The sequence below is a fragment of the Dermochelys coriacea genome, chromosome 3, assembly GCF_009764565.3.
Source record: "Dermochelys coriacea isolate rDerCor1 chromosome 3, rDerCor1.pri.v4, whole genome shotgun sequence".
Lineage (NCBI taxonomy): Eukaryota > Metazoa > Chordata > Testudines > Dermochelyidae > Dermochelys > Dermochelys coriacea.
The window spans coordinates 127,421,709-127,448,252 of record NC_050070.1 but is presented as its reverse complement, the minus strand read 5'-3'; the positions used below and the strand labels follow the sequence as shown (position 1 = coordinate 127,448,252).

The 26,544-nt window shown below is 41.8% G+C and overlaps 1 protein-coding gene across 4 annotated transcripts in view; it reads left to right on the top strand.

Moving 5' to 3' along the window:
- Positions 1–25,035, top strand: part of RPS6KA2 (ribosomal protein S6 kinase A2) — a 483,007-nt gene extending 457,972 nt beyond the window's left edge. For 3 of the 4 annotated variants that reach the window (XM_038396537.2, XM_038396539.2, XM_038396542.2), the window contains 7 exons: positions 1,028–1,117; positions 5,140–5,298; positions 6,570–6,731; positions 16,834–16,910; positions 19,190–19,307; positions 22,297–22,434; positions 22,829–25,035. In XM_038396537.2, the coding sequence (XP_038252465.1) occupies positions 1,028–1,117; positions 5,140–5,298; positions 6,570–6,731; positions 16,834–16,910; positions 19,190–19,307; positions 22,297–22,434; positions 22,829–22,954 (870 nt within the window). In that variant the 3' untranslated portion in view covers positions 22,955–25,035. The remainder of the gene's footprint in view (positions 1–1,027; positions 1,118–5,139; positions 5,299–6,569; positions 6,732–16,833; positions 16,911–19,189; positions 19,308–22,296; positions 22,435–22,828) is intronic. The other variant, XR_006280060.1, reaches the window with a different exon arrangement.
- Positions 25,036–26,544: the final 1,509 nt, after the last annotated feature.

The window sequence follows — 26,544 nt, the reverse complement described above, 5'->3', positions numbered from 1 at the left end:
ACAAGCAATTCCTATTTATCTATCGAGGATAATGCAAATACAAGCCAGTGTTATGGCTGCCTGCATTTATTTATTATGTGACAACGCTCCTCCTCTACCTTGGTGGGGCTTGCGCTTATTGGCGGATTTGCTCACCTTGGAGCTTCACGGCAGCCCTCAGTTTGGCCGTTTTCGTGAACCCACAGTCCAGGTCAACTCCTCCTGTGTCTGACCAGGAGTTGGGAGGATTTGGGGGGAACCCGGGCCCGCCCTATACTCCGGGTTCCAGCCCAGGGCCTTGTGGAATGCAGCTGTCTAGAGTGCCTCCTGGAACAGCTTTGCGACAGCTACAACTCCCTGGGCTACTTCCCCATGGCCTCCTCCCACCACCTTCTTTATCCTCACCATAGGACCTTCCTCCTGGTGTCTGATGATGCTTGTACTCCTCAGTCCTTCAATAGTCCACATTCTCACTCTCAGCTCCTAGTGCCTCTTGCTTCCAGCTCCTCACATGCACACCACAAACTGAAGTGGCTCCTTTTTAAACCCAGGTGCCCTGATTAGCCTGCCTTAATTGATTCTAGCAGCTTCTTGATTGGCTGCAGGTGTTCTAATCAGCCTGTCTGTCTTAATTGTCTCCAGAAGGTTGCTGTTTGTTCTGGAACCTTCCCTGTTACCTTACCCAGGGAAAAGAGACCTACTTAACCTGGGGCTAATATATCTGCCTTCTATCACTCTCTTGTAGCCATCTGGCCCAACCCTGTCACAATTATGACACTATTCAAATAGCTAATGTTCAAATTACATCCCTTGTACTCACAATTGTGGTCACAAAATTGCAGGCATAAAAAGGAAGGCTGGGTGTTGTGCCATCTGTTTTCTGGCAGATTGCCATTGTGGTTCTTGGTCTCGCAGAACGTTGGCTGTCCTGTCCTAGAACAATGATTATCAGAAGAATATTAAATGTTAATATATTTAAATTAGATGTTGTGCTTGGTGATGGGTGCTGTCAGCCTATATATTATGGTCTGTGCTTCCTTTATTCCAGATAATTGATAAGAGCAAACGAGACCCCTCTGAAGAAATTGAGATTCTCTTGAGATATGGGCAGCATCCAAACATCATTACTCTGAAAGATGTGAGTAGTCTATGAGCACGTCTGCTTTAAACAGTTCTCCTTTTAATATCAAGCTTACCTGCTCTGTAACTGAGAAACTTGCCTGTTTTAATGTTCAGACATTTTAATTATAAAATGAGAGCTATTTGAATTCCAGAAAAAATGTTCATTGAAAAATTATTGGACACAGAAATGGCAAGATTATCAGATCATGCATTCAACAAATACTATTTGGCCAACTCTAGCTAAAAGCATACTTGAAATGACCTATAAGGCTAGATAGAATAGAAATTAATTTGATTTTAAAAGATTTTTCAAAACCAAAATCTTTCAATCTTCTTTTTGAAGTAGATTGTCGAACACTAATAAAGAGGGTTCCGTAGATAACTGGAATGGCTATTTCCTGGTCAGTAACTGTTGACATACAGCCTCAGGTATTTGTTTTATTGAGAGGAGGATTGTTAACTAGGCCAGTAGGGCTTCCCCTGTTTTTTCTTGAGTGCCAGGAAGCCTTTAACTTACATGTGAGCAAACAGAAAAGACCAGAAGAAGAGACCTTATTTTAATGTTTAATATGAAAGACATCACTAAGGCCTTGTCTATGCTACAGAACTTTAGCAAAAACTTCCCACCAGTGCTAACCCCTCACCTCAGCTACACCAAAGGCAGCACCTGCCAAAGCCATAGAGGTAAAATTATTTCTGGTGTTTTTATCCCCTTTCTCTGAGCAGCTTTAGTCAACATGGTGTAGAAATGTTGTAAGCTGCCAGAGTCTTGTCAACACTAGGAATCCAGCTGCTGGCAGCCCTATTGGAAAATGTTCTTGCTTAAATCCCCTCATATAGATGAGGCCTAACAGTGCTATCTGTCTCACAAATGGCAATAAAGGAAAAAGAGGAAGCTTGCTTCAGGGTTGTGGTATGCTCTTGGGTGGGAGACTACTGATTTTTGTTCACTCCCTTAAAGAAAACATACCTCTGTGAGCTCATTTGTGTTGGAGCTCCTGGAGTATTGTATTTACAAAGCTCAGAGCCCTTGATTCTAGTGGAAGATGGAAAGCTGTGGAAAAGTGATCATATGGACTTCCAAAAATTCAAATAATAAAATAAGACATTTTCTGGCTCCCCACTTCTTCCCCCATTCCAAGAATTGGGGAATGTTAAGGAAAAAAGACACAGCCTATTGCAGGGGTTCTCAAACTGGGGGCCGGGACCCCTCAGGGGGTTGCAAGGTTATTACATGGGGGGGTTGCGAGCTGTCAGACTCCACTCCAAACCCCGCTTTGCCTCTAGCATTTATAATGGTGATAAATATATAAAAAAGTATTTTTAATTTATAAGGAGGGGTCACACACAGAGGCTTGCTATGTGAAAGGGGTCACCAGTACAAAAGTTTGAGAACCACTGGCCTAGTGCGTATCTATCCAAGAGTTACAGGAATTGGGAATGATCTAATGTGAGATTCTAGGCACTCAGGGATTACAGTGATGAGCATGGTATAAGAACCTAAACAGAATACAATACAGCAGAATTCTATCCAAGCACAGAATGTTAATGCTTCTAGAATGCTGGCACTTTGCAGATGGGTATCCAACTGAATGTGTGTAGATGTTGTTTGGGTTTTCCTGATACCTCTTCCACTCATTCCCCAAGAATTCAGTCAACTCAAGTCTCATCATTCAGGTTCCTTTATTTGGCATACAGCAAAGCTACGCTGAGTTAATCAGACTGAAGCGTAGGGTGGTGCATGTAGGGTGTACCACACATCCAAAGTTACACAGCAAAACTTTACCTTATAACATTTTTAATAAAACATGCATTCTTACCCAAACATTGCATCATATGTTTTATGGTAGGATCGGTTATTTTTCAGGAACCAATCCCTGTACAGTATGCTCTGTCCATGTAGAAACTGATCTTTACATTCCAGGTTTATCTTGTCCATTGTCCCTAGCATCCAGGTGCTCCTGCTTATCTTAGCCAGCACAAACATTTGGACTCCAGCATACTGCTTGTTAAGCCCCTATTTACAACTTAACCTTCCATTCACCTTCCCAATGACGGTCCACTAAGAAATGAGGCAAGTTACGTATAACAAGCCAGGCTTACAGACATATCTGTATTTCATACTCACATTATAATTCCTAGTCAATTCATTTGGACAATAGTCTACCATTGCCAGCACTTAGAGCGTAGTGGTGTGTGTTGTACATGTGTTTGTTTCAATAGACAGAAATACAGGGACGTTATCCATAGTCTGTACACACAGGAACATAGGAATTGCCATACTGGATCAGACTTATCTTCATCTGGTCCAGTATCCTGTCTCCAACAGTGGCCAGCACCAGATGTTTTAGAGGAAAGTTCAAGAAACCCCTAGGCATATGTGGTCCCCATTAAGGTCTCATCCTAATCCCTAATAGTTAGAGATTGCCTTAAAACTGGCAGCATGAAGCTTTGTATCTCCTCCAAAAAGGTTTAGCATTGATTATTATAACACTGGATATTCTTGTTGTCCATATAAATGTCCAGTCTAGCAGAGGGGTATGAAATTAAAATTGCTATATTCTAGTTTGGACAAAAAGCTGATGCAAACAAGTTATTCACCAGAATAGCAAAGCACATGCTATATGGTATCATGGAAAGTAAGTCCTGACTAATCATAATGCAGTTTGTTTGGCTACTTATGAGACAAAAGGGAAATATTGATATTTAAAATGGCAAGTGCTACCCTGTAGAACTGGAAGAGAGCAGATAATTGTGAAGAAGTTTGGGCTAACGCCAGAAGAGATTTCAGGCTTCGTGGTGGTGCTGCTTCTGCAGCTTGGTTTGTTAATATTTTGCAGACTTGATAGCAAATTATGAAAACTAGGTTTCTGTGCAGTTTAAAGTAGGATGAATAGTTGCTGTAGAGATAAGAAGAAAGTACAGTAACTCCTCGCTTAACATTGTAGTTATGTTCTTGAAAAATGCAACTTTAAGCGAAACAATGTTAAGCGAATCCAATTTCCCCATAAGAATGAGTGTAAATAGAGGGAATTAGGTTCCAGGGAAAAAATTTTCCCAGACAAAAGACATTATATATATTTTAAACAAACAATGTAATACAAGTATAAGTTTTAAACAAAACCATTTAATATGGTACACAGTAATGATGATTGTGAAGCTTGGTTGAGGTGGTGGAGTCAGAGGGTGAAAGAGGGCGGATCATCAGGCTGGTCCTCTTGCTCTTCCTAACTGCCGGGAGGTGCTCAACCCCCAGCTGTGCCCCAGGCCCGCCCCCACTCCACCCTTCCCCCCCCCAAGGCCCAGGCCCTGCCCCCGCTCCAACCCCCCCACCTCTTCCCACCCTGCTCCACCGCAGAGTCCTCACTCCTCCCCTGCTAAAACTTCTTGCGTACCGCAAAACAGCTGATCATGGCAGGTGGGAGGTACGGGAAGGGAGGAGGAGGCACTGGGGGAAAGAGGAGGGAGGCTGCGCGCCACATCCTCGCTCCTCCCACCTCCCCCCCAGAGCCTCCTGAATGCTGCAAAACGGATGATTGTTGCGGGCTGGAGATATGGGGAGGCGCTCATCTGTGGGGCCTGCCGGCAGGAGGTGCTGGCACGGGTGGAGGGGAGCAGATAGGGGGCCGCTGGCCTGCCCTGGTTCCAAGCTCCCACCCACTAGCTCCAACGGGCTGCTCTTCCAGAGAATCCCACAAGTAATGGACAAAGTATTATACTAGTGGGCTGTGGCCAAACAATGTTATAAGTGAACACTGTGCAACTTTAAAATGAGTATGTTCTCTAATAGATCTACGACATAATAATGTTAACCAGGATGATGTTAAGTGAAGAGTTACTGTAACAATTAACCCCTTTTGTAAAAAGTTCACTTTTATGTTGTTGTTAAATACAAGGAGTATAAAATTTACTTCTCCTGTATTAGCTCTGTTTTCTCCTTGCAGCATCTTGCAATTACATGGCAAGATATTGCAGAGTGATCATTACTTGCTAGACTAATTGATCGATGATGTATGATTGCTTCCTCTGCTCTATTAGGTGTATGATGATGGGAAATATGTGTACCTGGTGATGGAGCTAATGCGAGGAGGAGAGCTCTTAGATCGAATCCTTCGACAGAAGTGTTTCTCAGAACGAGAGGCTAGCGCTGTCCTTTGCACCATTACCAAGACTGTGGACTATCTGCATTCCCAAGGAGTAAGTATGATTACCTCTGTTCTCCATGTCAACCTTAGTAAAAACGGACTCTTAGAAAAGTAGCTTTGATGTTGCTTCTCAGGAAATAAATATTAAATAGGGGGGGTTGTCCAAAATGAACATTCAAAGGTGCAAAGAAATTTGGAAAGGGTTAATTGTTTTAATATTTAATAATTACATTTAAAAATGAGTGTCCAGTTTGAAATGGGATCAAAGCCACTCGTGCCATTCTCCAGGCCAAATACCTTATATTTATGCAATGCCAAAGATTCTCATTTTCAAATCTGTTGTGGGCATTATTTATTCATATCACAATTGTCATTGTAATATCCAAGCACCATGTGAGCAAATATGAACTCTTCAATAAAATATCAAAATCCTAGCACTCGGACATTCTCATCAGCATATAGCTGCATAAACAAATTCCCATTTTTTAAGCTTATATGCTGATTTGAACATCTGATAGAGCAGGGTTTTGACAGCCTATTAATAGCACAAATTTTGAAATTCGAGCTCCCTACATATAGCAATTTGAAGTACTTTCCTTTTCCATTTGTCTGGGGCATGCAACATTTTGGATGGGCCTGTAAAGTACCTTTTCCATTATCATCGTGACCAGGATGAGTTCATTTTGTACCAAGGCTAATATATTTTCATGACAGTTTTGCATGGATAAAATTATATCATTTATTTGCCCACCACTGAAATTCAGCCACTTCTAGTGAAATACACACTGCACAAAGGATTTTTAGGAAGGGAAATGAAAATGTCTCCTTTCAGTTGAGAGCCACTCATGTTAAGAGCAGCCAGAGAAAGAGCCTCACACTCAAATGAGTCCACACTTTCCGCCTTTGGCAGTCTTCTCTCTTTTTTAATTGAAGGATTAAAACATTCAGATTCAAAGAGCTTCCTATACTTTTAGAGGGATGTATTTTATTTGTATAGTAATCCCTTCTGCTAACCCACAAAAGAGATGCCTTGCCGCTGGAACATCTGCCTCCCTCTTATATATCAGTCAGCAGAGGATGCAATTTGTATTATTATTTCTGATTTTAACCGAAGTACAATTCTGCATCCATGCCATCAGTTCACTCATTTTTAAAACAAAAAAAAGTGACATTCTTCAAAGGCCCACTCTTTCAAGGCAGGAACTGTTTTGCTCCCCCCCACACACTCTCCACCATCAGGAAAAATGTATAATGATGGTAACCAAGCCTGCAAGCTATGTAATCATGCCCATGTTATTTATTTTTGATTTGTTTCCCATTAAGGTTGTGCATCGAGATCTGAAGCCCAGTAACATTCTCTACATGGATGAGTCAGGAAACCCAGATTCCATCAGGATCTGTGACTTCGGATTTGCCAAACAGCTGAGAGCAGAGAATGGACTGCTCATGACACCTTGCTACACAGCCAACTTCGTAGCCCCTGAGGTAGGATTGTGTTTCACAAACTGTGGATACAGAATTTTATAACAAAAAGCATGTCTCTGTCCCTGTCCTTCCTTTCTCTCACTGCCTTTAAAAAAGGAACAAAGCAGGAGTTACAACAGAGACAAGTTTCATGTGCCCTGTTACTAGCTGTCCCTAGTCCTATAATTCCTTGTGGTTGGTTAGCTTTCCCCATGTCCCTACTGACTGTATCCATGTCTGGTTGGAACTTACTTAGCAAACCCACGAAAAAAATGCAGAAATTGGGCTCAATTGGCTTGTGCGTTGCTTGTTGGCTAACTTTTGGCTTGTAGCTTGTTGCTTCTTTTTTTTTTTTGATCAGCTCCAGGCAAGCAGGAGCAAAGTGGGGGCGGGTGCACAGTGGGCCCACCACAGTCCCAGACTGCACGCCAGGAGGGGATCTAGTTACATACAGTGTTAGGGTTTTTAGGGATTGGCTTGTTTTGGCCTTGTTTTGAAATGGGATTAGCTTGATTTTTGGCTTATTGTGAAAGTCAGGGTGCTTATTGACCGCGTGAAAGTTGGCAACTGTTACTTAGGTTTCAGAGTAGCAACCGTGTTAGTCTGTATTTGCAAAAAAGAAAAGGAGTACTTGTGGCACCTTAGAGCCTAACAAATTTCTTAGAGCATAAGCTTTCATGAGCTACAGCTCACTTCATCGGATGCATTCGATTATGGTTACTTAGGTGTCACTTTGGCTGATTAGTCCAGGCTAGGTATCTCTTTTTCCCCAGTTGCTTCACCTACGAGGTCAGAAAGTTGTTTCTCCTTCAATGTACCTCATCCAAACAAAGTTAGTCTCAGAATGATTACATTGAAACCAAGATTAATTAAGAATCAAGAGAGAAAAATTTTTGGAATGAAATCCTGGCCCCACTGAAGTCAATGGAAGTTTTGCTAATGGCTTCATTGGTTCCACAAATTTCAGGAGCTTAAACAAAAGAGCCTGCAAAACATGTCTGACCTCAAACTCCTCAAATGGTAATCAAGCCAGAGAGAATCTGTGGTTATAGTGAAGATGAAAAAGGCACTACAGGTTTAGTGAACTCTCCTCACCTAAGCTTAGCCCATCCTCCTCTTACTCTTTGTGTGGCAGCATGTCTGAATTCCTTCTTGGCATCACATCTCTGGGTTCATTTCCCATCTGAGACAGTTTCTCATACCATTATTCATGATGGATAGTACCTCACCCCATGAGCAGTCCCACTGAAGTCAATGGGACTACTCAGAGTAACATGCTGTTTAGTGTGAGGAAGGGTATCCGAATCTGGCCCTCTGTGTTTTCTCTTCTTTCTATCTGTGATACTTGTATGGCCCCCGTCACTGTAGTATCTGAGCATCTCCCAGTTTTTAATGTCTGGTGTCCTTACAACACCCCTGTGAGAATGAGAAGTGCTATTATCCTCAGCACTTACAGATGGGGAACTGAGGCAGAGAGAGGCCAAGTGACTTGAACAAGGTAACAGAAACTGGATCTAGGTTAGCACTAACCCAAGCTAGTGCTCTTCCTCTTTATTGCTCCTAGTCTTGTGGTAACCATGCCCATGTCTTTGGTTCCTTACCTGTTTGGACTATTTAGGCTGCCCACTATGGTTCAGCACTTGAAACTCTCATCTGTCCTTCTATGAAGCATTAACAAGTTTATCTCCGTGTTGATTGTTAGTTATTAGTTCCAATCAGGTTTCACTAGCTTATTCAAGTCCCTGAATATACAATTCTAATTGTTTGTCTGCCTCTGCTGGTTACTACCCAATAACAGAATACAAAATTACTACATATCACAAAATTATGCATCATTCCACTATCAAATACCATTTTTCCTTCAGACAGTATGCAATCCTCAACCTCCTTTGCCCCCTAATTTCCTTACCCTCCTGCCCAAAAAAGTAGCAACTTGGTATCTGTCTATAACTATGAAGTAAGTAATTGGCTCATCTTCCTACAGACAATACTTTTAGGAAGTTTTTTTAAAATTTGGGTCATATACCCCGAATTCTCAAAAAGTGACTTTTGTTTAATTGACGCCATCTCATCATCAGATGATGTGACTCAGTGTTAGACACAAAGTCATGTTCCATGACACATGCGACCGCCATGATCAATATTTAAATAAAATATTTGCATTTTTATCTCTTCCATTGCCAAGTTACATTCTGGTCAGTTATTTTGTAGCTGCTGGTCTAGTTATCCATTCTGGAAAGTGGAAATAGCTCTTCAAAATACATCAGAATAAATGAAAAAAAATGTACTGTGGTACCATGACAGTTTAATTTTTAAGATGAAAATTGACCACATGAGATACTAAATATTGTCATTTTCTGGAAGATGTAACATTCCTACAGTATCTGATTTCTCTTTTCATTATGGAATATCTTTTGTACACTGTCCTTAATCAGAAACACTGCCAGAGCAACACATTGTCAGATTAGACTTTAGTGAGCTGAATTCAGATCAGAAATCATACTCCTAACCATTCTCAATGAGCCAGGCAAGTCCTAATAATGCAGGAAACGTTAGAGATAAATTGAAACATTGCCATAACTGACAGTTCTCATGAAAGCCTTAAGTGCTGCTCCTGTGACATAATGCTGCCCGTCTTCTCAGATTTGTCTTTTACTGTCTAAGTTCAACCCCAACTGAAACCATTTCCTCCCATATGCATGTGAAATTAAATAGGAAGTTAGGAAGGTGATTGAGCATATAATACAAAAAGAAAAAGGAGGACTTATGGCACCTTAGAGACTAACAAATTTGAGCATAAGCTTTCGTGAGCTACAGCTCACTTCATTGGATGCATTTGGTGGAAAAAACAGAGGAGAGATTTATATACACACACACACAGAGAACATGAAACAATGGGTTTATCATACACACTGTAAGGGGAGTGATCACTTAAGATAAGCCATCACCAGCAGCGGGGGGGGGGGGAGGAAAAAAGGAGGAAAACCTTTCATGGTGACAAGCAAGGTAGGCTATTTCCATCAGTTAACAAGAATATCTGAGGAGCAGTGGGGGGTGGGGGGAGGAAATAACATGGGGAAATAGTTTTACTTTGTGTAATGACTCATCCACTCCCAGTCTCTATTCAAGCCTAAGTTAATTGTATCCAGTTTGCAAATTAATTCCAATTCAGCAGTCTCTCGTTGGAGTCTGTTTTTGAAGCTTTTTTGGTGAAGGATAGCCACTCTCAGGTCCGTAATCGAGTGACCAGAGAGATTGAAGTGTTCTCCAACTGGTTTTTGAATGTTATAATTCTTGACGTCTGATTTGTGTCCATTCATTCTTTTACGTAGAGACTGTCCAGTTTGACCAATGTACAAGGCAGAGGGGCATTGCTGGCACATGATGGCATATATCACATTGGTAGATGCGCAGGTGAACGAGCCTCTGATAGCGTGGCTGATGTGATTAGGCCCTATGATGGTGTCCCCTGAATAGATACGTGGGCAGAGTTGGCAACGGGCTTTGTTGCAAGGATAGGTTCCTGGGTTAGTGGTTCTGTTGTGTGGTGTGTGGTTGCTGGTGAGTATTTGCTTCAGATTGGGGGGCTGTCTGTAAGCAAGGATTGGCCTGTCTCCCAAGATCTGTGAGACTGATGGGTCGTCCTTCAGGATAGGTTGTAGATCCTTGATGCGTTGGAGAGGTTTTTGTTGGGGGCTGAAGGTGATGGCTAGTGGCGTTCTGTTCTTTTCTTCGTTGGGCCTGTCCTATAGTAGGTGACTTCTGGGTACTCTTCTGGCTCTGTCAATCTGTTTCTTCACTTCAGCAGGTGGGTGTTGTAGTTGTAGGAATGTATGAGAGAGATCTTGTAGGTGTTTGTCTCTGTCTGAGGGGTTGGAGCAAATGCGGTTATATTGTAGAGTTTGGCTGTACACAATGGATTGTGTGGTGTGATCTGGATGAAAGCTAGAGGCATGTAGGTAGGAATAGCAGTCAGTAGGTTCCGATATAGGGTGGTGTTTATGTGACCATCGCTTATTAGCACCATAGTGTCCAGGAAGTGGATCTCTTGTGTGGACTGGTCCAGGCTGAGGTTGATGGTGGGATGGAAATTGTTGAAATCATGGTGGAATTCCTCAAGGGCTTCTTTTCTATGGGTCCAGATGATGAAGATGTCATCAATTTAGCGCAAGTAGAGTAGGGGCATTAGGAGATGAGAGCTGAGGAAGTGTTGTTCTAAGTCAGCCATAAAAAGGTTGGCATACTGTGGGGCCATGCGGGTACCCATCGCAGTGCTGCTGATTTGAAGGGATACATTGTCCCCAAATGTGAAATAGTTATGGGTGAGGACAAAGTCACAAAGTTCAGCCACCAGGTTAGCCGTGACATTATCGGGGATACTGTTTCTGACAGCTTGTAGCCCATCTTTGTGTGGAATGTTGGTGTAGAGGGCTTCTACATCCATAGTGGCCAGGATGGTGTTTTTAGGAAGATCACCAATGGACTGTAGTTTCCTCAGGAAGTCAGTGGTGTCTCGAAGATAGCTGGGAGTGCTGGTAACGTAGGGCCTGAGGAGGGAGTCTACATAGCCAGACAATCCTGCTGTCAGGGTGCCAATGCCTGAGATGATGGGGGCGTCCAGGATTTCCAGGTTTATGGATCTTGGGTAGCAGATAGAATACCCCAGGTCAGGGTTTTAGGGGTGTGTCTGTGCGGATTTGTTCTTTTGCTTTTTCAAGGAGTTTCTTGAGCAAATCAGAGGTAATGGCTTGCAGAAAGTGGTGTTGGAGAGCTGCCTAGTAGCCTCTTGTTCATACTCGGACCTATTCATGATGATGACAGCACCTCCTTTGTCAGCCTTTTTGCTTATGATGTCCGATTTGTTTGAGGCAGTGGATGGCATTGTGTTCTGCACGGCTGAGGTTATGGGGCAAGTGATGCTGCTTTTCCACAATTTCAGCTCGTGGACGTCGGTGGAAGCACTCTATGTAGAAGTCCAGTCTGCTGTTTCGACCTTCAGGAGTAGTCCACCCCCTTTCCCAGGAACAGTATCCCCGATAATGTCACGGCTAACCTGGTGGCTGAACTTTGTGACTTTGTCCTCACCCGTAACTATTTCACATTTGGGGACAATGTATCCCTTCAAATCAGCGGCACTGCGATGGGTACCCGCATGGCCCCACAGTATGCCAACCTTTTTATGGCTGACTTAGAACAACGCTTCCTCAGCTCTCATCTCCTAATGCCCCTACTCTACTTGCGCTATATTGATGACATTTTCATCATCTGGACCCATAGAAAAGAAGCCCTTGAGGAATTCCACCATGATTTCAACAATTTCCATCCCAACATCAACCTCAGCCTGGACCAGTCCACACAAGAGATCCACTTCCTGGACACTACGGTGCTAATAAGCGATGGTCACATAAACACCACCCTATATCGGAACCTACTGACCGCTATTCCTACCTACATGCCTCTAGCTTTCATCCAGATCACACCACACAATCCATTGTGTACAGCCAAGCTCTACGATATAACCGCATTTGCTCCAACCCCTCAGACAGAGACAAACACCTACAAGATCTCTATCATGCATTCCTACAACTACAATACCCACCTGCTGAAGTGAAGAAACAGATTGACAGAGCCAGAAGAGTACCCAGAAGTCAGCTACTATAGGACAGGCCCAACAAAGAAAAGAACAGAACGCCACTAGCCATCACCTTCAGCCCCCAACAAAAACCTCTCCAACGCATCAAGGATCTACAACCTATCCTGAAGGACGACCCATCAGTCTCACAGATCTTGGGAGACAGGCCAGTCCTTGCTTACAGACAGCCCCCCAATCTGAAGCAAATACTCCCCAGCAACCACACAACAGAACCACTAACCCAGGAACCTATCCTTGCAACAAAGCCCCTTTGCCAACTCTGTCCACATATCTATTCAGGGGACACCATCATAGGGCCTAATCACATCAGCCACACTATCAGAGGCTCGTTCACCTGCACATCTACCAATGTGATATATGCCATCATGTGCCAGCAATGCCCCTCTGCCTTGTACATTGGTCAAACTGGACAGTCTCTACGTAAAAGAATGAATGGACACAAATCAGACGTCAAGAATTATAACATTCAAAAACCAGTTGGAGAACACTTCAATCTCTCCGGTCACTTGATCACAGACCTAAGAGTGGCTATCCTTCACCAAAAAAGCTTCAAAAACAGACTCCAACGAGAGACTGCTGAATTGGAATTAATTTGCAAACTGGATACAATTAACTTAGGCTTGAATAGAGACTGGGAGTGGATGAGTCATTACACAAAGTAAAACTATTTCCCCATGTTATTTCTCTCCCCCACCCCACCCCGCACTGTTCCTCAGATATTCTTGCTAACTGCTGGAAATAGCCTACCTTGCTTGTCACCATGAAAGGTTTTCCTCCTTTTTCCTTCCCCCCCTCCCCCCCGCTGCTGGTGATGGCTTATCTTAAGTGATCACTCTCCTTACAGTGTGTATGATAAAGCCCATTGTTTCATGTTCTCTGTGTGCGTATATCAATCTCCCCTCTGTATTTTCCACCAAATGCATCCGATGAAGTAAGCTGTAGCTCACGAAAGCTTATGCTCAAATAAATCTGTTAGTCTCTAAGGTGCCACAAGTCCTCCTGTTCTTTTTGCAAATACAGACTAACACGGCTGCTACTCTGAAACCTCTCATATAATAACAGAGGATAGCAGAGCTGTAATGGCAGGTCTGCATATATAAATCTTTATTTTGTAAAGCATTTAATTTTTGGTAATAGATGCTAATGGGGCTGTTGCAGGATAAAAATATCTTAGATGGTAAAAGATGCCTAAGAGGAAGAACCAGCATGCCACCTAGTGGGAGCAGTGCTCTCAGTAAAGAATAAATAGCATGGTTCAGTCAGGAAAAAAAACAAACCACAAGCACCCTGACAGAGTACAAGGGGATCATTTTGGGTAAAATAAGGAGCCTTCATTCTTCAAAATTCAAGCAAACTCTGGCCAGAATCTTTTTGGGCATGCAAAAATGTAAGCATTTTTTTTTATTATTATTTTTCCCTTCTTGTATGCTTCCTAGTTCCCCACTACAACTAGAAACCGAAAGGCTAAAGTACCAGAGAAAGCCTATTTTCACAATATTTCAGCCAGTAATGCAAAATCTAAAAGTTAGATGATTTTGGATACACATCTGGGTGTATGTTAGAAATCAGTGGAGCCATCTGAAGTTTGCCAATCCCTTCAAATGACCTACACTATGTTGACCTAAGAACCATATATATGTACATTGAAAACACATTCTGTCCCTTAGGAAATCTCGGCTCTTAAATACATGACAGGTTCTCTGACTTCCATGGGGACAGGATAACATCTTCTCTTGTAAAGCCCTTTTAACAAAAATACTTTTATGGAAGTTGTGAAAAAACTGGTATCTGATTTTAGTGCAGATGCTTATCGTTATTTATGTTAGTTGTGCCCAGAAGCCCCATTGTGCTAGTCACTGTACAACCATAGGCATGGTCTGTGCTTGACCTTTTTGCCAAAAATGTTCCACACTGCTCCCATCTGTTGAGTTTCACCTGTGGGAGCTGGAGCAGACAAGGTGCTGGTGGCTGCTAGTACTTAAATCACTGCGTTATTGTAGACCCAGAGAAGATGCTTAAAACATCAGTGGTGCCTGGTAGCTCTAACTAGTCCTCCCACCATTGTTATCACCAGTGGCAGCAACAATAGGGAATTTTTGGCAAACAGTCTCTTCTGAGTAATTGCACACCTACTGTTTCCAGATACCCTACAGCATAAGCTTGCACAAGGGTAGATTTTGCACCAAGAAGTGTGCAGATTTTCTGCCGAAACACCAGGTCTTTGGCCTCCAACATGGATACATTATTGGAGGTACTTTGGAACCTCTCCGTTTTATTTCATGCAGCTGTAAAAATCAGTGATATGGACTATTAAAGTTATTTAGGAAGCTAAAACACACTCCAACACCTGTTCTTATTTTACTAGCTGTTAAAATTGTCATGATGCAGTAGCCAGCCAGCACAGTCAATACTGAACACAGATATACTGTCCTTTTAAGCTTTTTAGAATTTGCCTACTCTATTTGCCCCCAAGTTATGATCGTCTTGTGTAAGGTAGCTTTTTCCAAGGTAGCAGATGCACACTCAGCACATCTGTCAGATAGAGAGTTTGTTTTGCCTTGTCATTGGTATTCCCTAAAGTTTACCTAGGCAGGATTTTCTGAAACCACTTTTTTCATCGATTCCAAGGACAGAAGGGACTATTATGATCATCCAAACTTACTTCTCGTCAAACCCAGACCATAACCCCACCCATTGCCAAAAAAAAAAAAAATTCCTAGAGCAGATCGTTTAGAAAAACATTCAATCTTGATTTTAAAATGATCGGTGTTGGAAAATCCACCACAACCCTTCAATGAAGTGAGATCACTAATCAGTGCTAGGGCTTCAGGACAGAAAAAAAAATGTTGCAGAATGTTCCTTCCTTTTATAGTGTTTTGCAGGGAGGTCACTGTATCTAGTGATCCCAGCATATGGGAAAAACTGATCTTCTATAACAACTGCCATCTCAAAATGTAAGCAGAATACTGACTCACTTTTAAAGCAGTAGGGAAGCAAATACAAAAATTAGTTATTCTTTCCCTCCTGAGGGTAAGAATGCTCTACGGCCCTTCTCAGAACATCAGGAATCCCCTATTCTTCCCCCACCCTGAGAGATTTACACCATTGTAAATCCACTGACTTGAATGGTGTTAGTCCTGATTTACACTACTGCAGATGACATCTGACTCAGGCCCCTTGTGTTGTGCTAGCTGTCCATGCGGCCAACAGGACTGAACATAGCTCCCACTCTGGTTCTACACCAGTATTAAGTCAGCTGGGCAGATCTCTTCAAAGCACCTTAGAGCTTGTCTACACGAGGAAAAATGGTCAAGTTTGGTTTTGTTAATGTAACCCCGACAGACCACAGTCAGTCATCGGTGGACAGGATCAAACCTTGGACCTCTGGAACTTAGTGCATGAGCCTCTACAGCATGAGGCAAAAGCCATATGGCTGTTAGCTAAGACTGTAGAGCAGACTCATTCATCTCTCTCTCTCTAAATGGTCTTGGTGCCACTAGATGGGACAGAACACCACACCCAGGTGTGGTTACATTACCATATGCTCATTAAATTCAGCCTAGACTTGACCACTTTTCTTAATGTAGATGCAGGGTAACTTCTTTAGCTCTAGTTTAGGAGGTAGAGTGTTACTCTTCATCTACACTAGAAGAAAAGAAAAAGGAAAAAGAAAAAGAAAAAAAAGGTTAAATAAACCTGACCTAAACACAATCTTTATCCTAGCCCAGACAAAGTGCTTTCTCTCCTCCCTCAAATCTGAGCTTTCTGAATCTGCAACATTCTTTGTTACTTCCAACCCAGGAGAATTTATCTATTTTCCTAGTCTAAGTTTAAAAATGCCTTAGCTAACACATTTTAACAAATATCAGAGGGGTAGCCGTGTTAGTCTGGATCTGTAAAAGCAGCAAAGAGTCCTGTGGCACCTTATAGACTAAACAGACGTATTGGAACATAAGCTTTCGTGGTGCATACATCCGACGAAGTGGGTATTCACCCACGAAAGCTTATGCTCCAATACATCTGTTAGTCTATAAGGTGCCACAGGACTCTTTGCCACTTTAACAAATATGTTATACACTGTAGCAGAAAAGATTTTACACCTTTAAAAATGCATTCGCTGGTTAGAATGTGTGAGAGAATAGTTGCTTGTATTCATTGCCTTTAAAATCCCCCCCCCCCGGACTTATTTGGCTTCTTTAGAGTTGTGTGTCTAGGACCAGCTAAATAGATTCTATTATCTTCAACTAAATGGTAAATGGACCCCCCTTCCATCCTATAGTTGCCCACGCAAACAATTACTGACTGACTGTTTTGCTGCCCTAGGCAACTCTCTGTTCCACCTGTATACTAGAACAAGCTCTGCAAAATGTTAACAAATCACTGCCGTAACATCCACATTTTCCTGAAATTCAAAAGTTTCAGAAATCAGGAGCATGAATTAATCTTGTCTCTTTTGATTTCCTTATGTAGGTCCTGAAACGACAAGGTTATGACGCAGCCTGTGACATCTGGAGTTTAGGGATCCTGTTGTACACCATGCTGGCAGGGTAAGTGAGAGATTTCTGGTGCAGGTAGTTCAAAAGTGATTAAAGACATAAACAAGTCATGAATAAATACAAATACAATTTATTCTGAGTGATTAAACTAATTGCAGCAGACAAAATAAAAAGCCTGGCACTTTCAGAACCGATTTAGGCACTTAGCCTACGTCCCATAGACTCTGAATGAGACTTAAGCTACTAAATGCATACATCACTTAGGATAAAATTTCCAAAAGTGCTTAAGTGTATAATGTAGGAATAGTCTATTAAAGAGCCAGATCCTGTTTACCTTATTCATCTGAGAAGTTTCATTAATATCAATTTTAAGGTGTGTTCTATTCAGGTTCCTGTACTGTGCTTATCACTGTGGTATCTGAGCACCTATGAAAAGGAGAAAAGTTGTGATTTCAGGTGCAATTTGAAAGATAGATGGAAGCTCCAAGATGCAGACAGAATAGAAATTTTGCTTCTGATGGCAAGAGTTACAAAGGAGAAGGCTCTCCAACCAGCAATAAGATTGTAGAAAGAGACAAACTAGCAAAAGGAGTGGGTGCTGGGGGAGCTGGGAACTAGAAAGGGAAAGGAGGTATAGATGTGGTGGCTAAGGTTAAAGACAGACATAAGATGGCTCAGAGGAAGAAAGTAGATTGAAAGGAGTAGAAAGGGCTGAGAATGAAGAGTTGGTTTGAATCTGAAAGTCAGTGTGAAAGTCATAGAGCACAAACCAGAAACAAAAATTGTCAAACTCCTTGCAAACTAAAAATGTCAAGTTTCGTACAGCTCTAGTAGAGGAATGGCTGGCTGGCTGGCCACAGCATAGAGTACATGCACATTTGTCATATCTAATCATTGGTTGAATCTTTGCAATGTCCTTTAAAACACAGACCAGATACTTGCTAGTTCAGCCGTGGAGAAGAACTTTAATTTCCTCCTCAGATTTGTATGGAAAACACATACTCTGAGTCCATCTCTGTCACTCACATTTTGCCTCATCCATTACAAAAAAGATGCCAGCACTTCCAATACTAGCTATTTAGTGGTGATCAGAATTGTTCAGAAACTGTGTTAGATATGTTAGACGCTTCAGGAATAACGTGTGGAGCCTGTCTGGCCTGCACTGCAAATTAAGTCAATTTCTGCTCTGAACTAAAGCAATGTCTTACAATTCCTTACTTCACTGTGGTCTCTGAAAAAGGCAGTCTCTGTTTAGCCAATACCACAGATTTACGGCATATATGGCAAGAGGAGATAAGGACTTCAAGGACTGACACATTATCTGTGATCAGTTTATTTTACCAGGTAGATTAATTACCTGATTTTTAAAAATGTAATAGTTAAAAGAAAATCTGAATTCCCATCAGAAAATCTCCTATGGCCCTGCCATTCGGCCAAGAGCTTGCCCTCGGAGCTGGGGAGGAGCAATAGCATGCAGTTCCCCCAGTTGAAAACCCCTCTCCCAGGAGCCTTTGTTATCGTTTTGAGCCTGAACTTGTTGGGCACGCAGGAGATTCTCCTTCATAAATTGTCCCACCTGTTCAAGATTTGTGCATTTGTAGGACCTGCTGTAACATGGTTTGAGACCATGACTACTGCTCTTCCCTGGCATCTTTTAAAGAGGTCCAGGATTCCTCAAGGCTGTTAGCCATATAAAAGTTCAAAAGGTGAGAAGCCCGTTGAGATCTGGGGCACCTCTTCTACTCCAAAGAGGAGATAGCCGAGGGGTGGGGAGACAGGCTTTTCCATAACCCTATCACAGGTGATTTGTTTCCACAATCTTTATTATGACAACTAAAGACGACCTGAAAGGTGGGCTTTTTAATGCTTTTTTTAAAAAAAGGTGCTTGTTTTCCTGCTTTCTTCATCTCAGACATATCAGAGCTTTTACATCCTGCTTCTTATGTCATAATTCCACTACTTTGCCAATCACCCTGGCTCTAAGGTAGACTAGACCTGAATTTTTAAAGGTTTAAAAAAAGGGGAGTGGGGAGAAAAATCCCATACACTTAAAAAAAAAATCAGAAAGAAACAGGAGGGAAACAAAAGTGCATTTCTTTTTTCTTTGCAGGACAATTTCAAGGGGATGGTACAGCATTTGTCCTTGAGAAATTCTCACCATAGCTGAATAAAAATTAAGGATTTATTTCTGCAGTCTTTACTTAGATTAAATGCCTAATGATTTCAATGGGAGCTAGGGCTGCAGAATCAGGCCCTAAAATCATACACCTAAAAATCTGCAGTACATAAAGATACATCTTTTTACAGTGAACGTGATGTTTGTTTCACAGATTCACCCCTTTTGCAAATGGACCAGATGACACCCCAGAAGAGATACTGGCCAGGATTGGCAGTGGGAAGTATGCACTTGCAGGAGGAAACTGGGATTCAGTGTCCGATGCTGCCAAGGTCAGCAGATGAGTCATGTTTTTATCCTGCTTTCAAAAAGGGGTCATTCTGCAAGACTAAGGTTCTTTTAAGCAAGAGGAGGTGAAAGCAGCAGCTGTATTAGTTCTCTCACCTCTATTTTAATGAGAACTATGTCAAAATGGTTCTGTGTGACTTATGAATTTCTGTCGCCTATTTCAGGAACGCAAGACATAATGCAGCATTATAACGCAAATAAATGAAATTTAATATCCAAGTCCAACAAAAATCCTTTTCAATTTGGTTGAACTTTTCAAAATATAGAGGGCCCAAAACTGCAAATGTCCGGCTTAATTGTGGATCACTGTGTGACCCTTGGCAGTAAGCCCTTTAAAAGGCAGCCCATAAATAAATATTTTTAACATGCACTTAGGTATGTTTGCTGTTATGGTTTTGTATTATTACTAATACTTTTCATTGAATATCTCAGTTGCCTTTACAGACATTAATTTCTCTTTCAATCTTGTGAGGAAGGTAAATATCCTTGAATCAATTTTACAAATGAGAAAAGTGCAGCACAAATTGATTATGCCAAAATTTTCCGAAATGGCCACTCATTTTGGGTACCCAAATTTGTGATACCTTGGGCTTGGTTTTCAGAGGTGCCGAGCACCCACAGCTCCTCTTGACTTCATCTGAAGTAGTGGGCACTCAGCCCCCAGCCCTTTTAAGAATCAGGCACAAGAGGTGTCTCAAATGGACACCCATACCTCCAAGTATTGGTCACTTCTATACATTTTGACCAAAGTGACTTGCCCAAAGTCACAAAAGAAGTCTGTGGAAGAGCTGGGATTAGGACAAACATCTCCTAAATTCTAACCACAAGACCACCTTCATTTCTCTTGTATTCTTTAGCGTTTAAGGCCAGAAGGGACCATTAGATCATCTAATCTGACTTCCTGTATATTACTGGCCAAAGAATTTCACCTAGTTACCTCTCTATTGAGCCAAATAACTTGTGCTTGACTGAAGCCTATCCTTCTAGCTTTGATTTGAAGATGTTAAGAGATGGAGAATCCACCACTTCCCTTGGTAGTTTGTTCCAATGGTTAATCACCCTTATTTAATCACCTAAGTTGTTAAAAACGTGTGCCTTATTTCCAATTTGAATTTTCTGGTTTATGTTTCTAGTCATTGGTGGTCCTTATGCCTTTCTCCACTAAACTGAAGAGTCTTTTAGTACCTAGTATTTTCTCTCCATGGAGGTACTTACTGTGACAAAGTTCCTCCTCTGCCTTGGTGGGTCCTGTGCTTATTGGTGGATTTGCTCGCCTCAGAGGTTCACAGCAGCCCTCAGTTTGGCCACTTTTGCTAGTAGCTCAAACCTGCCGTTCACTCAGCTAACCTCATCCCTGGCCAGCATGGGGAACTGGAAGGAGAACAATCCCTGTAGTCTCTGCTGATCCACCTAGTGGGTTGGGGGACAGACCAAGGACCTTCCCTCCCCCCACAATGTTCCACTCTCTTTTGTTTATCCCCTCTTCTCCCTCCCCCACAGTTGGCAGTTTTTGGAGGAAACTCTCTCCCGACCACCACCCACAGGCCAGTGTTTGGATCTTGTTCCTCCACTTCTTTTGCAGTGGGGTTGGGGAGGAGAAAGAGATCAGGCTGAAACAAGGACCAGTCTCTCAGGCAGCCCTTGAGAATCAGCTCTAAGGACTCAGTCCCACAGAGTGTATTATCCCCTCACAGGGTTTACCTTCTACCCCTCTTCCGGGTGCATATTGTTTACCATCAGTCAGGACAGCTATAGGATCAGTATGTCTTGCAGTTATCTCCTCCTTGACTGGATTTCTTGTTACCAGCCATCCCTGGGCAGAGCAACTTCTTCCTGTTTCCCCCCTTTAAGCTCCTCGCCCTCCAAACACAGCAAGCCTTGCAGGTGTGTCTCATTGGCATGGAACGGGCCCAGAGGAACTAGTTAGCCTCCTGCATACCAGGGTGAGAATATCCCTTCACACTGCACTCTCTTCATCATTCACCAATGCGTTTGTCGTCTGTTAATTTGATCAGTAGTGATTTTATATTTAATGCTAGATCATTGAAGGAAATGTTGAATAGTTCCAGACCTAGAACCAATATCTGCAGAACCCCACTAGAAATACTCCTGTTTCAATGGCTCCCCATTGACAACTCTGAGTTGTCAGACAGTTCTTGATCCACTTAACTCAGGTTTGAAGAAGAGCTCTGTGTAAGCTCGAAAGCTTGTCTCTCTCACCAACAGAAGCTGGTTCAATCAAAGATATTCACTCACTTGCGTTGTCTCTCTAGTATCCTGGGACCAACACAGCTACAACACAGCATACAAACCTTATTGTAACAATTAATTGGGATCAAACAGGTTAAACTGGACTCTAATAAATAATTAAACTAGAGGGTTTTTAATTAAAAAATGTGTTTCATGCTTGTCAGCAATGGGGGAATCATATAACTCAGTATAATAAAGGTGGCTGGGTGTAGTTCATGAACGTTCTCAAGCTGGTGACTTATGGTAACATTTTCAGAAGTGCCTCAGTGACCAATGAATCTTAACTTCCACTTTCAAAAATGACTTAGGAGCCTTTAATATCCCAGTTTTCCTGTAGGAAGCTATATTTTCCCCTAATTTCTTTGCTGATTTTGGTTAGTTTTGTTTTCTCATTGTTAGAGAAGTAACTAGTTCATCTCATCCGTGCAGGCCAATTGTCAAATGATGTTTTAACAGGGTATCCTGTTTAAGTTTCATATTAATGTATTCAGATGGGCTCTTAGGTGCTTAAATGTCAGTATGAAATTTGGTTTTACTTCTGAAAGTTACAAGGGACTATAAAGATTTGGATGCATTGCACCATCTATTTAAATACTGCTGATGAAGCTACCATGAGTAAGGGGAAAATCTAAGTAAAAATATTTCCAATCAGACTCTGAAAATCTCAATTGATGGTTTTTACATTTCTCCACCCACCCCCCTTTCCTTCTCGTTCAACCACAGGATATTGTGTCCAAGATGCTTCATGTAGATCCTCATCAGCGCCTAACAGCAGTCCAAGTGCTAAGACACCCCTGGATAGTGAACAGGGAATATCTATCTCAAAATCAACTCAGCAGACAGGATGTTCACCTGGTGAAGGTACATAGCATCTTTTTCCTGAGAACTGTAACTTCCTGAGTAACAGTGAAAAGTTAGGATTTGCATTAACAACTTGGAGATACAGGAAATGAGGGGGTTATTTTCAAATGAGCCCAAGATAAATATAGTATTACATTAAATGTAAAGCTTTTACACACATCATCATCTACTAGTTGTTATAACTTCCTTCTGCGTTGTAATGAACTAGCTCAAGTGTGTGTGTGTGTACACACATGTACCAATATCCCTTGTGGGGTGGAATTGGAACCACTCTGCGAGGGCCTATACTACTAACCACTACTGGAGATTCTCCTTTCGCTTGGTGGTAGGAACTAGGAAAGGGAGGGTAGTAATGAAAACTTATTTTGAGCCAAGAATCTCTCTTATTTTACAGGGTGCAATGGCAGCCACATACTTTGCTTTAAACAGAACACCTCAGGCACCAAGGCTGGAGCCTGTATTGTCCTCCAATCTGGCTCAGAGGAGGGGCATGAAAAGACTTACCTCAACAAGGTTATAGCAGACCCCAAAAATGCCTCACTGAAACCACAGTTTGTTATTCAAGAAGTTCATCTTTATTACTCAGTTAACAGAACTTTGGACAACTTGCACATGAAGTCACCAGAAGTCCAGCATAAGGCAAAGTTATCCTTTGCTATTTTACATTCAGGCCAGAATCCTGAAATCTGCAACTTCTCCAAGATGTGCCAATTGCCCTATTTCCTTATTGATTTAAAGCCAAATAAAATAGATTCCCTCCCAACCTCAAGAACTATTTTCAAATCCTTAAGATGTGCCGAGATCACTTTTTTAAAGCACTTTTCACAGTGAAAGCAAGCAGTTTGGTTTAAAAGTTTTCAACTATGCCAGCATCTGCATCATGGTGAATTGGCTCAACCAGTCAGCAGTATACATCTACTGATCATCAACTGCACTGAAGCCCATCTCAAAGGAATTGAAGGTTGGGGAGACATAGTGCCAAATACCAGACTTAGAAAAAATGCTGTACAAAGTGAAGGAGAAAGAGCTGTCGCTGATGAACACTTCCGATTCTGAGAAATCTTGTGAACTCTCCCACTCTCATCTGATGTTGAAAAAGGTATGGAACAGTGACAGCCTCTTTAAGAGCAGATGTCATGAGCCCTAATATATCAAGGTTTGGCAGAGAACTCTGGGAACTGCAGTCTCCAAAAGGGATTGTTAGGTCTTATGTGAATGAGGAGGTCAGATGTCTGGCCAAGACTATATGAGTAGGAGCCTGTGGCTCAGAGAGGAGGTATTCCCTAGGTTTGACTTCTCCATAGTAGCTGGCTTGACAAAACAAGCTGAGGATGGCTGGTGGAACAGAGCCAGGAAAAGACCTGGGACAGACCTACAGACAGCACACAGAAAGACCCCAAGGAGGGTTATTGACAGAATGAAGTCGCTTGGACAAGATAGTGGAGGGGGCTGTTAAAGTCAATTGAAACTCACAGTTAAGGTGGCCAGACTTGATCTTCCAGGAAGGGTGGCAGGATGTCCCCCTTTTTATAACTGTGCCAACCAGACTAGTGGATTGTTGAGCCCAGGAGGGGCTAAATGGACTGTCATTCTTGTTCCCCCAGGCTTTTTCCTGGGTCTATTCCACCAACCCTCCTCAGTTTGTTTGCACAGGACTGCTACTCTGGAGAGATCAACCCTATCTCCATCCACTTCCTGCCCTCTCCACTTCCCTCCTTATATAGTCTTGGCTTGTCACCTGACACACACTCCCATAGACACGTAACACTCAACACTACAACAGTACACTGGGAAATGTACTCTCCAGGTTCCCTGCTTTTAAAGGGCCAAACCTTCTATTATGCCTGGGCTGACAGTACTTTCCCCTAAAGGGGCCACCTGAGTCTTACAAGGTATTTAAATAATATTAATAATAATAATAAAGGATACTGTCCTATTGAGATAAAAATCAATCATACTTGCTATCTGGGTTTTCCAGGTGTGGGAAAAGAACTTCACGGGAAAAGTCTTAGTAAAACAAATAATCTTTTGCAATTCCTGATTTCAAAAGAAAATGGGCAAGGTTTGTAATGCTGGACTTAAGACTTTTTTTATTCTCTCTCTTTTCCATGTTGGCTCTTGATGGTCACAAGTTGGCTAGGGTTGTTATTTATAGTGCTTTTGTTAATTTGTTTTTCAAGTGAATTTCATCACCACACAGGCTTTGCAGAAGCAGACAATATACTATGTTGGCTTTTATTTTCTGTTGCAAAAGGTAAAAAGAAAAAAAATGTGAACATGGAGCTTTGTATCCTAGAAATGGTGTTTATTATGCTGTGCATCTTGATACTCAACTGGAATCAGCAGATTCAGACTCTTCGCAGCAGTATGTCCAGGGGAACAAGGAGTTGCATTAACTACAGCAATGCGCTTTCTAGGATTACATTTTCTAGTGTTGCTCTGAATTGTTTGTATTAGTCTATTTCAAAATTTATAATTAATCTTAATAATTTAAACCAATATTTAATGTTCTGTTTTATGTGCTGTGCACACAGGACTGCATCAAAGCAGCTCTCCTTTAAAATGTATTTTTTTTAAAGAATAAAACAATGCTGTGAATCACCAGAAGGTGAAAGAATTGGCTCAAATTTGTGTCCTTGTTCATGCATATGTTTATATAATACATATGGCTCCGATTCTCTGGTCTGGCCAAGCTCTGCTTGGGACAGGACTGGGCATATAGGTTTTATGCCACCTTTATGGTCCCCTTATGAGAAGTCAGAGCAGCCCCAACCACCCAGCTGTTAGCCTCAAGAGGCTAGTCCAGCAGATGGGGATCACTAGGCCATAAGGATGCCCTGGCCACATGCCCTTTTCTCTGGGAATGCCTCATTTTTCTTGGGGGGGGGGGGGTGTAGTCACTATAGCAGCCATACACCCCCCCAGGGATTTTGCATACATGTGGGAAATAAGAGGAACTGATCTGCTAGGTCTCCACCTGCTTGAGTAGATTCAAGAAGGCAGCCCTACATGTGTAAATGTATTGTGTATGAAGAGACTGAGTATATTGTGTACAGTTCGTCTCCCCTAATATTTCCTGTTGATCATGCAGTGGGGCAATTTTCCTTTCTATTCAGAGTAAATTGAAACAGTAGAGTTTTTAAAATCCCATCCCCTTTTGACATTAGGTTTTTTAAATCGTAACACTGCAGTGGGCCTTTCCTACTGCTTTATATGAGCCCTGCTTTGGGTACTGCTTAGGGGTGTGATTCTGATCTCAAAATACATGAGAATAGTTCTCTAATGCACAAATTACCCCAGGCTACATGTGCAAAGAATGTACCAAGTATGAAAGAATAAATGTTAGCTTGCACTAATTATTTTGCATTATAAACTTAAAAATTGTGTTTAATGATGTTTGCCTATTAGGGTTTTACAGTCAGTGTATCCAAAAATACATAAATCCCATTTTATCCATGCTAATACAGTCAGTGTTTGAAGTGATAGTAGAGGAGCTCTCTCATCAATATAATGAGCCTTTAAAGTACTCAGGTAAAGTGGCAGTTCCCACTATCACTAATAGAGCTACTTTTTTGCAAGTGTTTTCCTTACAAACTCCTAATTACAGAGATGTATAGCTTGGCTGTAGGCACTTGCTCTTTCTAGGAGGAAATTTAGCATACAATGGCTTAGCTTAATTTTTTTTTTCAACCCTCATGTAGGTTTATTAATTGGCATGTAAAAAACGATTATTTTAGTGGGTTTAGATGTTTTTTGCACTCCTATAAATCTAAAATCATTCAAATTTACATGATACTTGATCACAATGGTCCCTTCTGGCCTTGGAATCTATACCATACTACAAGTTGTTTGTCTGCACAGTGGCCTAGTGCCTTTGCATATTTAAGAATAGAGTTTTCAGAAATGGAATGAGGTAAATAGTGGTGTCCCCCAAGGGTCTGTACCAGGCCCAGTCCTATTTAACATATTCATAAATGATCTGGAAAAGGCTGTAAACAGTGAGGTGGCAAAATTTGCCGATGATACATAACTACTCAAGATAATTAAGTCCCAGGCAGACTGGGAAGAGCTACAAAAGGATCTCTCAAAATTGAGTGACTGGGCAACAAA